The sequence below is a fragment of the Triticum dicoccoides genome, chromosome 5A (genome assembly GCF_002162155.2).
Source record: "Triticum dicoccoides isolate Atlit2015 ecotype Zavitan chromosome 5A, WEW_v2.0, whole genome shotgun sequence".
NCBI lineage: Eukaryota > Viridiplantae > Streptophyta > Magnoliopsida > Poales > Poaceae > Triticum > Triticum dicoccoides.
The window spans coordinates 43,161,439-43,175,303 of NC_041388.1; the positions used below are offsets into that span (position 1 = coordinate 43,161,439).

General features: G+C 44.4%; 1 protein-coding gene across 1 annotated transcript; it reads right to left on the reverse strand.

Moving 5' to 3' along the window:
- Nucleotides 1-7,166: 7,166 nt before the first annotated feature.
- LOC119298996 (meiosis-specific protein PAIR3-like) lies at nt 7,167-13,829 on the reverse strand. The gene is made up of 11 exons (XM_037576310.1): nt 13,709-13,829; nt 12,993-13,070; nt 11,234-12,883; nt 10,969-11,116; nt 9,924-10,067; nt 9,784-9,847; nt 9,555-9,704; nt 9,358-9,416; nt 8,306-8,440; nt 7,713-7,804; nt 7,167-7,631 (listed from the first exon to the last, which is right to left on the reverse strand). Exons 2-11 carry the CDS (start codon nt 13,023-13,025, stop codon nt 7,563-7,565), a joined length of 2,544 nt encoding a protein of 847 aa, XP_037432207.1. The 5' UTR covers nt 13,026-13,070; nt 13,709-13,829; the 3' UTR covers nt 7,167-7,562.
- Between the last annotated feature and the right edge of the window lie 36 nt (nt 13,830-13,865).

A 13,865-nucleotide genomic window follows, 5' to 3' on the forward strand; every position in this document is an offset into this window, starting at 1 on the left:
TCTCTGTATTTAGGAAAATGAATCCTTTGTTACGACTACTGAAACATGGTATGCCACTAGGTTACGAAATCTCCCTGGTGTCGTGTAAGCCTAAGGTTGATAAGAAAGTAGATACAGAGTGACCACATAACAGTAAATCAATGATGGAGAGGAAACATACATTGAGTCAGGGGCCCTGGATACCTTCGGCTGCAAAATCTCCCTGTTGGGGAAATTCACCGAACACCTGCTGGGCACCTCGATCTGAGCTAGCATTTAGCCGTCGCCGGCCACGGGAAGTAACCATGGATCAATACGCTAGCATCGGAGCTCAGAGGTTGGCGCCACTTTTGGCTGGAGAGAATTCCCCGATCGTGAGTCTGCCTCGATCGAGGCTGTTGCTGGAGGCGAGTGGATGGTGAGCTCATGGAGGTCACGCGATCCAGAGTGCGGGAATCAGCCACGTCGTACACGTTGAGGAGCGCCACGCCCGACGCCATCGGGACGCCCACCGTGAACAGGACCCGCCGGAGGATGCGGTCGAACACCACCGTCGGGAAGCTTGTCGCCGCCGTCCACGAGGGACTCCTCGAGGAGCAACTGCTGCGTGGCGAGAGGATGGACGTGGTGGCCCGGCTTGTTTTTTTGAGGATCTGGTGGACGTGGTGGCCCAGCTGTGCGTCCGTGTAGTGCTGGCCATGGGAAGCCCGGCCCGGCCGGCACGATGGCCGGGCTCGGGCCCATCGTTTTTGTGCTTTCCTAAAGGGGCCTGGCCCGAGGCCGATCGGGCTTTTACGCGTTTAGGCCGGGCTTGGGCTCAAAAAACAGGCCCGATGGCCGGCCCGGGCCGTGCACGGGCCTAGATTTTTTGCCTCGGGCTTGGCTAGGCATATGCTAGTAGGTTGTATTCTTGGCTAATAAAAATGCTTGACAACATATACACAAGGAGCTTTGACTACCAGAAGCTTTTATTCAGAGTGTACATCAAACTCATTTATAGTACTATACAACAGAAAACCTCCACAATCCGCATCAACTATCCTATCTTAACTTAAGAGGAGAAATTTCCAAAGAAAACTGAACAAATAATGAACTATCCCAAACTACTTGACTTCAACAAAGCTCCATAATGTGTAGTCCTTTTGCCGTCCTGCTCATCATCTTTCGTCAGTGTTGACCGAACAACAATGTCAGTGCATCTTCTTTAATTCTTTTTGCTCCAGTATCAATGAATAAAAGGATTACTCCAACATGAACATATCCAGCAGAATAAAAGGATGCAGACGGACAGAGCACATAGCTATGTGCTTGTGTTGCAAACAACAAATGAGCAGACATGCTCTCTCCTTCAAGTTATGCGTTTGCAAAGATGCAGCCAACAGGTCAATGTTGAGTAATTAGGACACATCCAGTGGAGCAGAGCTGAGGAGTTGGCCATGGAGGGAGCCACTATTAGAGAAAACTTTATACACAAAATTTTATCAGCAGCGCGGTATAAAAACAGACGCTACTACTATTTAGTAGTAGCGCGCTTCAAAAAAAGCACACTACTAATACACTGGTAGTAGTAGCGTGTTAGGTGATAGGAGCGCTACTGCTACAATTGCCAAGGTATTGCCCCCAAACCATGTATTATAGTAGCGCCCTTCCAGTAGACGCGCTACTGCTAACGTACTTAGCAGTAGCGCGTTCCGCCAACACACGCTACTGCTAAAGTCTCATCCCCCTCGCGCCTAAGTTTAGTCCCATATTGTTAAGCGAACAGGGTGCTTATCATCTTAAATATGTTACTTCTCAAACCATCACAAACACTTGGTCTTCATTAAACTCTATGTGTAGGATATGTGGCCGCAATAGGAATCTTCACCGGTTTTCCTATTGACAATTTAGATTCTACACAAAAAGAACATTGATGACTAATGTATTTTTTGATTTTGTTTTACATGCTTAGCCTTAGCAGTAGCGTGTTTGCAGAAGGCGCTATTGCTATGGATTTTAGCAGTAGCGGTGGCGGCGCTCCTGTATCATATCCTTTCTGAAGCCGCCGTTTTGGAGTTCACGATTCGTTGTATGCGGCTTCATCTCTTCATGGTAGTGTGCTAGGGATGGTGTTGCTGCGCTCAACGCTTTTGTATCCTGCCTTGGGTGTGTGTGGTGTTACCGTGCGTTTGTTCCGGATGATGTTGATCTTTGATTTATATATAAAGCGGGGCGGAAACCTTTTTGGGTAAAAGGTTTAAACATTACACCCGACCTCTGCATAACTAACATGTACACAGCCAAACAAAGTCCTCTCGCGCGAACAAAAAATAAAAAAAAGGCAAAATACAAAGAAACATGTAGAGTCTGTATAACGCCTAAAGCGGAGGTAAGGCAATCCTAAGATCATGCTGCCACCCATGTTGGATAAAAGTATCCCTCGCCGTATCCTCCAATCGTGTACACATCTTCGTAAACAGGTCTGAATTCTCCACACGTTGTAGAGAGGACCATAAACGAAGAGTGCCGGTACATCTGTAGATAACCTGCATCAGAGAAGTACTTTTATCATTAAAATTTTTATCATTTCTATATAGCCAAAGCGACCAGATAACGGCAAGTGCTCCCACCCTAAGAAGAGTTCTAAACATGTGATCAATCCTATGTAACCACTTGTCAAATACATTAACAACACTACAGGAGGATACAAGCCAGAAGCTATCTGGATGACTGACCATATAGAACGAGTCAATTTGCATTGGAAGAACAAAATGTTTTATTGTCTCATCATGGTGACAAAAGACATATTGCGAACTTCCATGCCAATTTCTCTTAATAAGATTATCTTTAGTAAGAATGACTCCACGATGAAGATACCACGCAAATATTTTATTCTTAAGATGTATCTTCATCTTTTAGATCTTCTTATTATTATCAACTAGCACATCAGACTAGATTAACGCTCTATACATAGACTCCATTGAGAATTGTCCATTCCCATGTAGGCTCCATCGAAATGTATCAGACCCATGTGACAATTGCACCGTGGACAACCGCTGAAGCAAGATGTACCATGATTGGAGTCTGGATCCAATTAAATCTCTTCTGAATGTCACATTTGGCGGAAATGATTGCATTACCGTGGCGATAGTATCACCTTTATGACGTACAATGTTGTATAGAGCCGGATATTGTTCCCGGAGTGTGGTGCTTTCTAGCCATTTGTCCTTCCAGAATCTAATTTTCGAGCCGTCCTTAATCGAGAAGGATCCATAAGAGGAAAAATATTTCTTCGTGGCCATTAGACCCACCCAAAAATGAGAATCCCCAGACTTCCAATATACTCCCTCCGATTCCTCTATGTAGTGTGCATAATTTTTCTGTCGATATTCCGATATGTAGTGCGTATTAGCTACTTTGGGCGCCTCTGGACGAAACTATCCCTGCAGTAGCACACCCGCGCGCAACGAGCGCCTTTATCCCCTTCCTCCAGCACCAACACCTCGGCGGCGGAAATTTCAGGAGATGGAGGCCGGCGTCTCCGGCATCTCCGTGTCCGCCTCCGGCGTCCTTGTGTCCACGGTCGCGTCTCCGGTGACGTTGCCCCGCATCCGGCGCCTCCGCGTTCATGGCCGGCCTCCGGCGTCGTCGCATCTGCTGCTGGTGTCTCCGTCTCCGCATCTAGTCATCGCGGTTGCATTTGGTGCCTTCGCGTCCACGGCCGGCCTCCGGCGTTGTCGTCGCATCTGCTGCTGGTGTCTCCGCCTCCGCATCTGGCGTCATCTCGTTCGCATCCGGTGCCTTCGCATCCACGGTCGGCCTCCGGCGTTGTGGTCGCATCTGCTGATGGTGTCTCCGGCTCCGCATCTGGCGTCGTTGTGTTCGCATCCGGTGTACGAGAACAAGATCAGTGCCGGTTTCCTCTGCACAGATACTCCAGCCAGTGTCTCCGCATCCACGGCCAACATCTCTGGCATGACCGGGTCCACAACCGGCGTCACTGGTCGGCGCCTCCGGCGCCACTGTGCCCCTACCCTGCATCCCGAGAAGGAGCTCCAGCACGAGCGCGCGGAGGCTGGGGAGCAGGGCGACCTGCCGCGGGAGCTCGGCGCGCGCGTGGAGCTCGTCCACCATCCGCCAACGCACCCAGCAACCGCGCCTCAGAGTTTTGCCAGCAGCGCGCGTCCGACCAACGTATCCTCGTCCGCCATGGCGGCGTCTCCTCCTCCAGCACGTCCATGGCTGGCGCCGTCGCGTCCTTGGCCCGCATACTCGCTTCCCTTGCCGGCTTTGCTAGCTGGTCGTGGGCGCTCGTGAGGGGCAGACGGAGGTGGCCATCGTACTAGTACTGGTACTCTTTGCACTGTCGAGGCCATAGTAGTACTAGTACTCGCATGAGAGGCCGGGGGCTTTCTCGTCCAAAACGCAGTGCCAGCACATGCATTGGTATGTGGGATAAAATGTATGCGCACTAGATTTTGAAATGGAGGAAGTACTTGGGATATCGCTTAAAACCCACATATTTCCTCCTTAGGAGGGTTTGCCATAGCTAGGCATACATACATTGCCATAAATTTCTGCTGATCCAAATCTCATGCACGAAAGCTCAAAAGAAAAAAAAAAGGCATTGGCAAAAAGAATCAAAGATGCCACCAGACGAGTACACTGGATTTAACTATCACATTCACATGGCAGCAAATTCAACCTAAGCATTTGCGATCTTGTACTGAATCGTTGCGTTACTCGAGCCACGACACAATTCAACCTAAGCATTTGCGGACTTTTCGAATACTTTTCTTAATAAAGGGGTTGCATGCATCACTCGGATGCAGAGGCTATGGGTGATCATTTTCTCTACTATCTAAAAGAAACGTAAGGTTCCCTCTCCCCTCTTACGTCGCCCACCCTTCGTCCATCCTTTTGTACAACCCCCACGGCCCCACCCCACCACCGATTTTCTTTCCTCCCTCCACCGGTTTTCTTTCTGCTGGTTCCCTATTTGCCGGTTTTATTCACATCTGACTGGATGGACCCGCTATATTTTTGGCAACCAAATAATTCATGTATGGTAACCAATCTTTTGTTTTGTAATACAAACGTGATCAGTACATTTATGGTACGGTAATGAATATCCTCCTTGATTGCGCAAAAAAAATGAATATCCTCTTTGGTAATGCAATAAACTCAATGGAGGTCATCAATTTCCATTCTTTTTTCCACCAATCGGTAAACAAATCAGAAGGAAACAATTAGATGCATGTACGGAAGATAATCGCGGAGACCGCGCGTGGCATGCAGGAAGAAATTGTCGAGATCTGCGGAAACGAAGGAAAGAAATCTCTGGGCTGCTCGCACTCCCCCATCAACGGCCCTGCACATGCACTATCCATTTGGATTTTCTGAAAACGTGATTCATATATCTCTTTCTTATCCCTATGGCCTATCATTGTGGGCACATTTCATTTGTAGACGCGGGCGACCGAACGGGCTCACCGGTGTACCGCACCTCAAGACCATGATTCTCAAGATGCTGCGCCACGGCCGCCCGCCATGTCCGTAGCACCCACTGAGGTGAGCTCCTTGCATTCGCGTACGTGCATTAGCAACCATCACATCAGCTTTCTAATTGTGCTTATGCATGGTAACAAAGCAGAGAGATCACCAATAAAAAGGCGGCGGCAGCAGCTACTGCTGCAAGAGCAAGACAGGACAGCGAGAGCATGTGACTCCAATTAGAATTCAGATAATAACAATCCTGCGGTAGTGAACAGTGCTTATCTTCTCAGATCATGCTGATGTTGTACATGAGAAATTATAAAGGGGAAGTACAGATTCAGGTGGTGAAACAGTTAAGGAGTACAAGCTCAAGACAGTCAATGATTCAAGGCATGCACTAATGTCCAGATTTCCATACATTCCAGTATGTTGGTATATGTTAATGTATAACCTGTAAATTGTGATCATATGCCATGGGCACTGCTGATGGGATTTCGTCTCCAGAGACTCGATCGTCATCGAAGAGCAGGTGACAAGGGTGGAAGCTGGACCACATAACATCATGTTGTACTACTATGTATTTAGAGTGATCATTGCATGCATCTTTCATTATTTTTGTAAATAAGAAATTTAATATGACGTCTCCTGTGCAGGTAACAGTTGTTTCACTTGCAAATTAGACATACAATACACTTCATCTCCCAAGCGAGGTAGACGACAATATGATTACGTATGTGTTGGTGTTCGAAAAACACAAGCAACTATTCCCTCTGTAACATAATATAAGATATTTTTAGACATTATTGTAGTGTCAAAACATATCTTGTTGTAGAGGGAGTAGAACTCAATCTTGGGGTTTCATTGCCCGTTCATATTCTATCCATATAAAAATGGGACCGGAGGATGCATTACATCTTATATTTGCTTTCTAGCTAAATGTTTATGAACAAGACATGATTTGGCAAGATGTGCATGAGGATTGTAAAGGTATATATTTGCCATGATTGTACTGAACCATTAGAATATTTATGCCCCGTTGCAACGCACGGGCAATTACCTAGTTTTCTAAAAAAAAGTGCATCATGAATTGATTTTTGTTTGTGCAGGCACTCTTCATCACGTGACTGTACTGCAAACTGAATTTACTCACTGTCCATCGAACCAAACTTGATTTCATCTTCATACAAATTGACCATGCATTCACGTCAGTTTCCAGACAGACAGACATGCAGCGATTACCAGTTTTATTCAGAGTGCACGTAGAAGTAGGTACACGAGGCGATATAGTTTTACTGTAACTTGTACAGATACTAGAAAGAGGCATGCATGCATATAGTAAGGCCGCGCGCCGTTCAGTTACACATATCGATCGACCGATCCTTGCATTGTGTTGGGGAGATGGGGTCCGCGGACGGGTGTTGTCGACTGACCTACGGCGGCTCCAAGGCAGACGGAGCTGTTGATGATGACCGCGGCGACGACGACCAAGAGAGCGATCTGCAGGAGCGCCGTGGGACGGCGGCCGGCAGACGACATGCTCATGATTCGAGGCAGCTTGTGTACAGACGTACATGAAGATGGAACAATGGCAAAAAAGGATCAAAGATGTCTACTGTTTGTGTACAGCCAGGCCAGACATACCTTGCCTCTAATTTCTTCTCATCTCAACGAAACAGGGGCATTGGCAAGCAAAAGGAATCAAAGATGCCACCAGATTAGTACAATTGATTTAACTGTCACTTTTTCTTTCACGTGGCAGCAAATTCAACTTAAGCATCTGCGATTTTGTACTGGATCGTTACATTACTCGAGCCACGACATGATTCATTGAAGAAATGCGTCATGCTTTAAGGCACTGGTGACAACTTGCCCGGATGGTAAGTTAGCGAGTCACTGACTCAAAGTGGTAAAGATCGTAAAACGATGCTATGCTCCTACAAGGCATAGTTCAAACTGAACTGTAAGCAAATGAACCCTACATGCGTTCTGGCGCCATCCTTCTATACCCTTTGTGAAATGGAGCCGTAGACCTGTCTGTGATGTGGTACCCTACTCGTTTCGCCTTAGCTATGTATCTACTTGTGTTTGTGTAGAGCAGGTGAGCTTGATCAGTCTGCAGTTTCGGTGATGACCTCCTTGAGTACCTGTTTTAGGCCGTTCATCTTCTTCCGGGCTCTCTGCGAAACATTTCCGTGGAAAAGGGTTACCATTTGATCAATACCAGCGTACCTGGGGTTTAGGAATGATGTTTCCCTTACCTTCTGAATCTCCGAGATTTTGAGTTCAGCGTCCTTGAGCTGAGAATCAACTGTTCTCTCGGCATGTTGGAGGAGCTTCTTGTGTGATGCTTCTGTTGGTGCAATCGTAAAACAACACCATGGTTAAGTGGTAATCCTGGTGGCAAACGGTTCGAAAAACAGAGCATTTAAACAGATTTCTTCAAGTAACTGTATGATGATTCATTCCATTTGCCTCTTACCAATGATAACGGTGAGCTCAACATAATTACTTCACTGCTGACTATTTCTTCTAATCATGTGCCAATGTAGAGATTGGGCAATCATTCTATTTCAATTAAAAACCATCTGATTTAACCACATTATTCAGCAAAAAACTTCAAACCTTACAATGTTGGAATCTTATGTGCCTGGGTCAGTTATATGACATAAAGTTTGCAATCTGTAATCAAACTGCTCCAATGGTGATACTTCATAAGGCTCCGTTTTGACAATGGTTAACAACATGATTCAACATTTTTGGGAGTTCACGCAGTATCAGTTTGTAATAAATAGCCCAGCAAGTAAATATTTCATTTGCATTTCGCAAGTATAAGGTTTCAAGTTAGACTTACTTTGCTTATCAGCTACTCCCTTAAGTTCTGCATGATAAGCTTCGAATTCCTTGAGAGAGTTCGTGCAACCAAGCAACTGCTGATTAACCTCCTCCTTAAACTTCTCATGAAGAACCCTTAACTGTTCTTGTTGCTCTGAAACCAGAAGACATAGGACCAGGTTATATCATTTGAGTAACTAACGTTTATTAAGAGAAACAACAGAAGACATGTAAGAAAATAAGGTAAAGTGTAAGGATTCCCAAAGGAATCTTGCGACAAGTGTGCCTTGCTAACCAAACAGGCGACTAACCTTGTCAAACCTACCAAACTTGTGGTGTGGCATGGTTAGCATACCAACCAAACAGGCTCTAAGCCTAAATATATGCATACACAGTAAAAAGTCCAAAGGGTAGAAGATACTCCAAAGATGTTTTGGATACTTCAATATGGATTAAATACGGACTGAGATGAGTGAACAAAAACACACTAAAATGCGTCTATACACGCCCAAATCAGAAAAGAGTTAGAACATCTTATAATAGTGAACGGAGGGACTAGTAAATAAGAAATAACCAAACTATAGTGGATAACTGCAGAAAGATTCAAAGAAATGGTACATTAAATTTTCTCAAATTAATCTTTCATGGCACTGATTAAATGCTTCAGTATTCAGACGGTGAAAGTGATTCAAGAACAAAATCAACCTATTTAAGCTTAGTTTTTTGGGGATCGTTTATATGCATTCAACATTCATCTTATTATGTTTTTTAAAAGTTTAGGATATGCAGGACCTACATAACATACAGGAATCGGATCATGACTAACTCTATATGTCTATATGAATACTCTATAACTTACTGAAGTATAAGATTATGTAAATTGCTCGAGCTGAATAATCCAAATAGCTGAAGTATGAGTGGCACAATGGATCAGAACATTAGTACATCATATCTTTATAGATACTGCTTTCTGGACGGATTCTGACTAATGGGTCTAATCTTCATAAAACTCATAATTCACAATAACAGACCACAAAATTAATTTCTGCAGTAACATAATATAGGTTGTACCTTCAAATGTTGATTCTAGTCGCTTTCTTTTAGATTTTCCTGCATTGACCAGCTTATCCCTGAAAGTACAGTTGAATGCGTCAAAAATAGCTGCACCTCTAATATATGTGATACTTCTATAGCAAGCTTAGATATACAACTAGGTGTGTATATGCAGATAAGATGTTGTTTCTTGGTAGCACCGGCAAAGATCTTACACATCATCCTGCATCTGCACCTCAACTCCCTCAAGGTGCTGGCGTATTATCTCTCCAGTACCTGCCAGTATCTCAGAACTTTTGTTTCTTGTTTCAGACTTGATCTTGGTTTGAAACCTTCCCAGCACCAGCAGTAACTGATCAAAAGCCCTGGTTACAATCAAGAAACGAAATTGGATCAACCAACAATATTGGATATGTATTTCTTTACACAATCTACAAAACAGACCTGGTTAGGTAGTCATCTGGGCATTGCACTGGTTCTTTGTCTAACATTATAGTTTCTTGTGTTCCTGAATGAATTAGCAATGACATATCAGTTATGAACTGCAACCGTTAGTTGAACGCAAGAAGAGTAATCAACTTTACCTAAAGTGGCAAAAGGAATAGGCGAAGGTAAGCGCCGTTTTTTGCCTCTTTTACCATCTTTCAGATGTGATTTCCTATCCAGATTTTCTGGAGGAGATTTATCAGGGCCGTCTACATCTGAAAGCCATTTGCGAGATTTATATCCTACACACGAAGAACCAGTTATAGATAAGTAACACTTCACAGGTAAACAAGTTTTGGATAAATATATGATAGTGTAATTTATACATCTCCAACAGCATGTGGGAAAAGCTTGGATCACGTTATTAATTTTCCAGAACTAAAGTGGTCAAAATACTAAACTTAAAGCACTTAGCCAAAAAAAATGAAACGCATTTAAAGTGGCATGAATGCACATGACAGAATATGCCACATGTTGCTTCTATTCCATTTGAATGGCTTGTCATGAGCAAGCACTTCATACAATAGTTAAAGAGTGAGTGGATCATGTTTTGGAGAGCCTTAACCTTAAAGCCACAGTAGGACTATTGGATGCTCTGCCACTGATAGTGATTGATTAATGATTGCTATGAAAAATTTGTGGAAATAGAGCTGATGCAATAAAAGTAGGACTATCAGACATAGTTAGAAAAATAAACATGCCTAGGCTCTAGGTGATAGTAAAACACACCTAGTGCTTAATGTCTGCATAATTACGCTTTGGTTCAAAAAGCGCAAGCATGTGGCAGAATGTGCAATTAACACCTAGCATTTTTTTAAACTTTGCTATTGGATGCTCTGACTCCCAATGTTTAACTTTTTTTCAGGAAAAGGACAGGAGCTCTGCCAATAGTTTTAACTGGTTCTAGAAGATACATAGAGAAAGTCAATTATATGTGTAAATATATAAAGAAGAATGTGTTCTAGGAGAGTATCATCCTCGTGCAGAACAGAAGGGGTAGTACTCTGTAAACTAACACTGTCACCTTCGGTTCTATAAATGTAGCACTAAATCTGAAAGTGACAAAACATACTCTAGAAAACTATTGATTTGCATGTACAAAGTATTAATGTGCACTGAAAGTTGCAAAGTCAGTATTCTGACCTTTCCCAAAGCTTGGAATAGAAGTTTGAGCCATTTCATCTTCAGTTGGCGCAATGGGTGAAAGATTTGGTTGTTTTTTGCTCTCTCTTTCTTTTGGGGAATTAGGAGATTCACTGTTAGGTAACTCATCGGTTTTATCCATCCGATCCTGAATGTCAACAGTAAATGAATGAGTGACAAACAGATAGAGTTACTCTGTTACATGAGTATAGACAAAACAAATTTATTATGGCTGGGAAATGATTTATAGATTTGGAAAGCCTACCGATGGCTCAGACCATGGATCAGAAGCATAGGAACTTGATCTTGACCTGTTCACACTTTTTGGATACTTGGGGCTGTATGTGTCATCATGTAGCATTTTACTTCTATGGCGGTGGCCATTTACATTAGTTGCAAAAGTAGGACTTACAAAGTCATCTTGCATGTCTCTGAATCCGTCTGCCAATGGACCGGCAAACTTCTCTCCATTTTTACCATTTATCTGGGGACTTGCCTCATTGTCCCATGGGTACATTTTCGGTTCAGGTGATGGACTAGCAGCACCAGATGGTGGCGACTTCAAATTATTTCCTGCTGCTTTATGTGCCTGAGGACTTCTGTCTGAAGCTTTGCTCAAATTAGCATTCTCCTTGCGGTGCAGCAATGAAGAATAATTTTCCTTGCTCTTTGATGAAATATTCTGAGAAGAGAGCTTATCTTCACCTTCATTCAGTGTCGTTGGCAGCAACTTTTCTGAAGACTGCATCTTCTGAGGCCCAACTTTAGCCATTCCATTCAGCCGTTTCTCCCGAGTAGGGCTTCTAGAACAGCTCTCAGCAGTTTTTCCAGTTCGGGACAAAGAAGAAAAGGAGGTGGTTTTCTCTCCCTTATTCTCTGATGGTACATTTCTAGAAGATAGCCGTCCTTCCCTACCATCCGGTGTGATCTTGTCAGAAATCATGCTAGAACAATTGACCTTCTTAAGCTCTACTTTAGCCTTCCTATTTGAGCTTCTAAGATTTCTCAAGCATCCAGAGTTACTGACTGCAGATTTGCCTGCGGTTTTGGGTGTGCATTTCTCATCAAAAACAAACACATTGACCAGTGTTTTCTGCTTGGGTGCAGAACATTTAGTAGACAATGGTTTCTTTGCACTCTGGCTCTTATCCTGCTTCCTGGAGGCTTCTGGTGCTTTCTTGCGACCCAAGGTGCGAGTAACAGGCCTTATTTCAACTACTTGCGGAGTATCAGAATCTGACTCAATTGGATCAGAGGATGGTTTACTCTTTGCATAGGCAGCTGTTTGACATTTCAGCAGATCAGGTGTCTTGATATTATCAGGAAAAGGTGGCGTGTAAACCTTCTTGTTCCCTGAAGATGGTCCATTGGCGGTTAAACTTTCAGGTTGGTCAGGTGTCCCAATGTCTTCAGGGTTTGGTGAAGCAACAGCCTGCTTGGTTTGTGATGTACCAAGGATCCCCCAGAGCTTCATCCTGAGAAGCTCGCTGTTGGGTTTGGTTTTATCTGCAGATTCCACTTGGCGCTTCCCTTGTGAACTCACGAAGGGTGTCTTTTGCAGTTGGTCAAGCTGGCTGTCTTGCTCTTTTCTTGTTCCAAAGGAAAAGGTTCCGGTTTGCTCATGCGCATGGTCATCAGGCTGTGACAGAGAACCCTTAACAGGGGCGGCTTCAGGTGCCTCTGTAGCAGACCCGCCATGGTTTGCAGCTTCTTGTGAGACCCGGAGTGAAGCACTATAACCTTTCGGGGGTCTAGATCTTCCATCAGTTCCCTGAGACGGGTTCCTCTCGAATGCAGGGGCGGTAGCAGCATCTCTGCTTCCTGTCCTTGGAATAGGGATGCCAATTGATACCTTGGGAAATTTACCAGATGGATACTGGCTGCTGGCCAGACTCCAGTAATCACTTGATGCAGCCTGGACACATCACAATGCATGAGTTGTTAAATACTGCTGTGAAAGAACAGCTAAACCTGAAACAGGAGGCACATCCTATAGTTTAGCACAGGAAGTTGTTGTTACTCACTTTCTGGATATTCGGCAGCTTAATTTCTGTCATTGCGGCTTCTGGGATAACAATAGACCAGATTGACTAAAGTTGAAGCTGATAAACAGGAGAACAAGAGAATTAGCTAAGGTTCCACCAATGTTAAAGCATCTTTTAGGATCAAATTAAGCTCCACAGATGTATAAATAAATACAATATCAGACTATACGCCATGCCTGAGACCAAAATTTAGAAATGAACAGTAACACAGAAGACAGAACTGTGCAAAATATTCCCGTCAAGTGTAACTTATGTCAGGTCTGAATTGCTATGCAGTACTAAAATGAGTCAAATCGAACAGGCTGCTGAGAGTAATAGCATAACAACCAGATCGACTTGGCCTACTCGGAGAAATACCAAGATCAGCCCCTTGTAAGCATATATATTGAATTAATAGACTGAAATTAACAGGTGAAACTGTATCACCGAGCACCGGACTGAACGCGGTCCCGGCATCCAGAGATCGTCTTCCACAAGCAATACAGCTTAGGTCAAATAACTTGACTCGGGGAGAGCAATAGTGACACATTCGTGGGACTTGCGGCAGCGAACCGCGTGTACAGAAGCATTCCAACAGGGGATCAGGTGTTGGATAGCGACCAATCGGAACCGAGCAAACCCCGGCGAAATCAGACGACGCGAGCAAACAAAAACGGCGGCAACAAGCTTGCAATCGAGGTGAAATTAGAACATACGGATTAGGAAATCCACAGGCGGCGGGCACCTAATTCCAACCCGTAAACCCGAAATCCTCGCGTGCGGCGGCGGCGGCGAGGTGGACCAGGGGCGGCGGCGAGGTGGGCCAGGGGCGGCGACCGGCGGCGGGGATGGCCTAGGCTTCGGTCGCCATGG

Bases quoted from the DNA above. Each gene is read 5' to 3' on its own strand.
- LOC119298996 (XM_037576310.1), bottom strand. From the start codon at position 13,025: ATGACAGAAATTAAGCTGCCGAATATCCAGAAA. The intron at 10,068-10,968 runs GTCAGAATACTG...CTTCGTGTGTAG, and splicing joins TATTCCAAGCTTTGGGAAAG to GATATAAATCTCGCAAATGG. The intron at 9,705-9,783 runs GTCTGTTTTGTA...GATTGTAACCAG, and splicing joins CCAGATGACTACCTAACCAG to GGCTTTTGATCAGTTACTGC.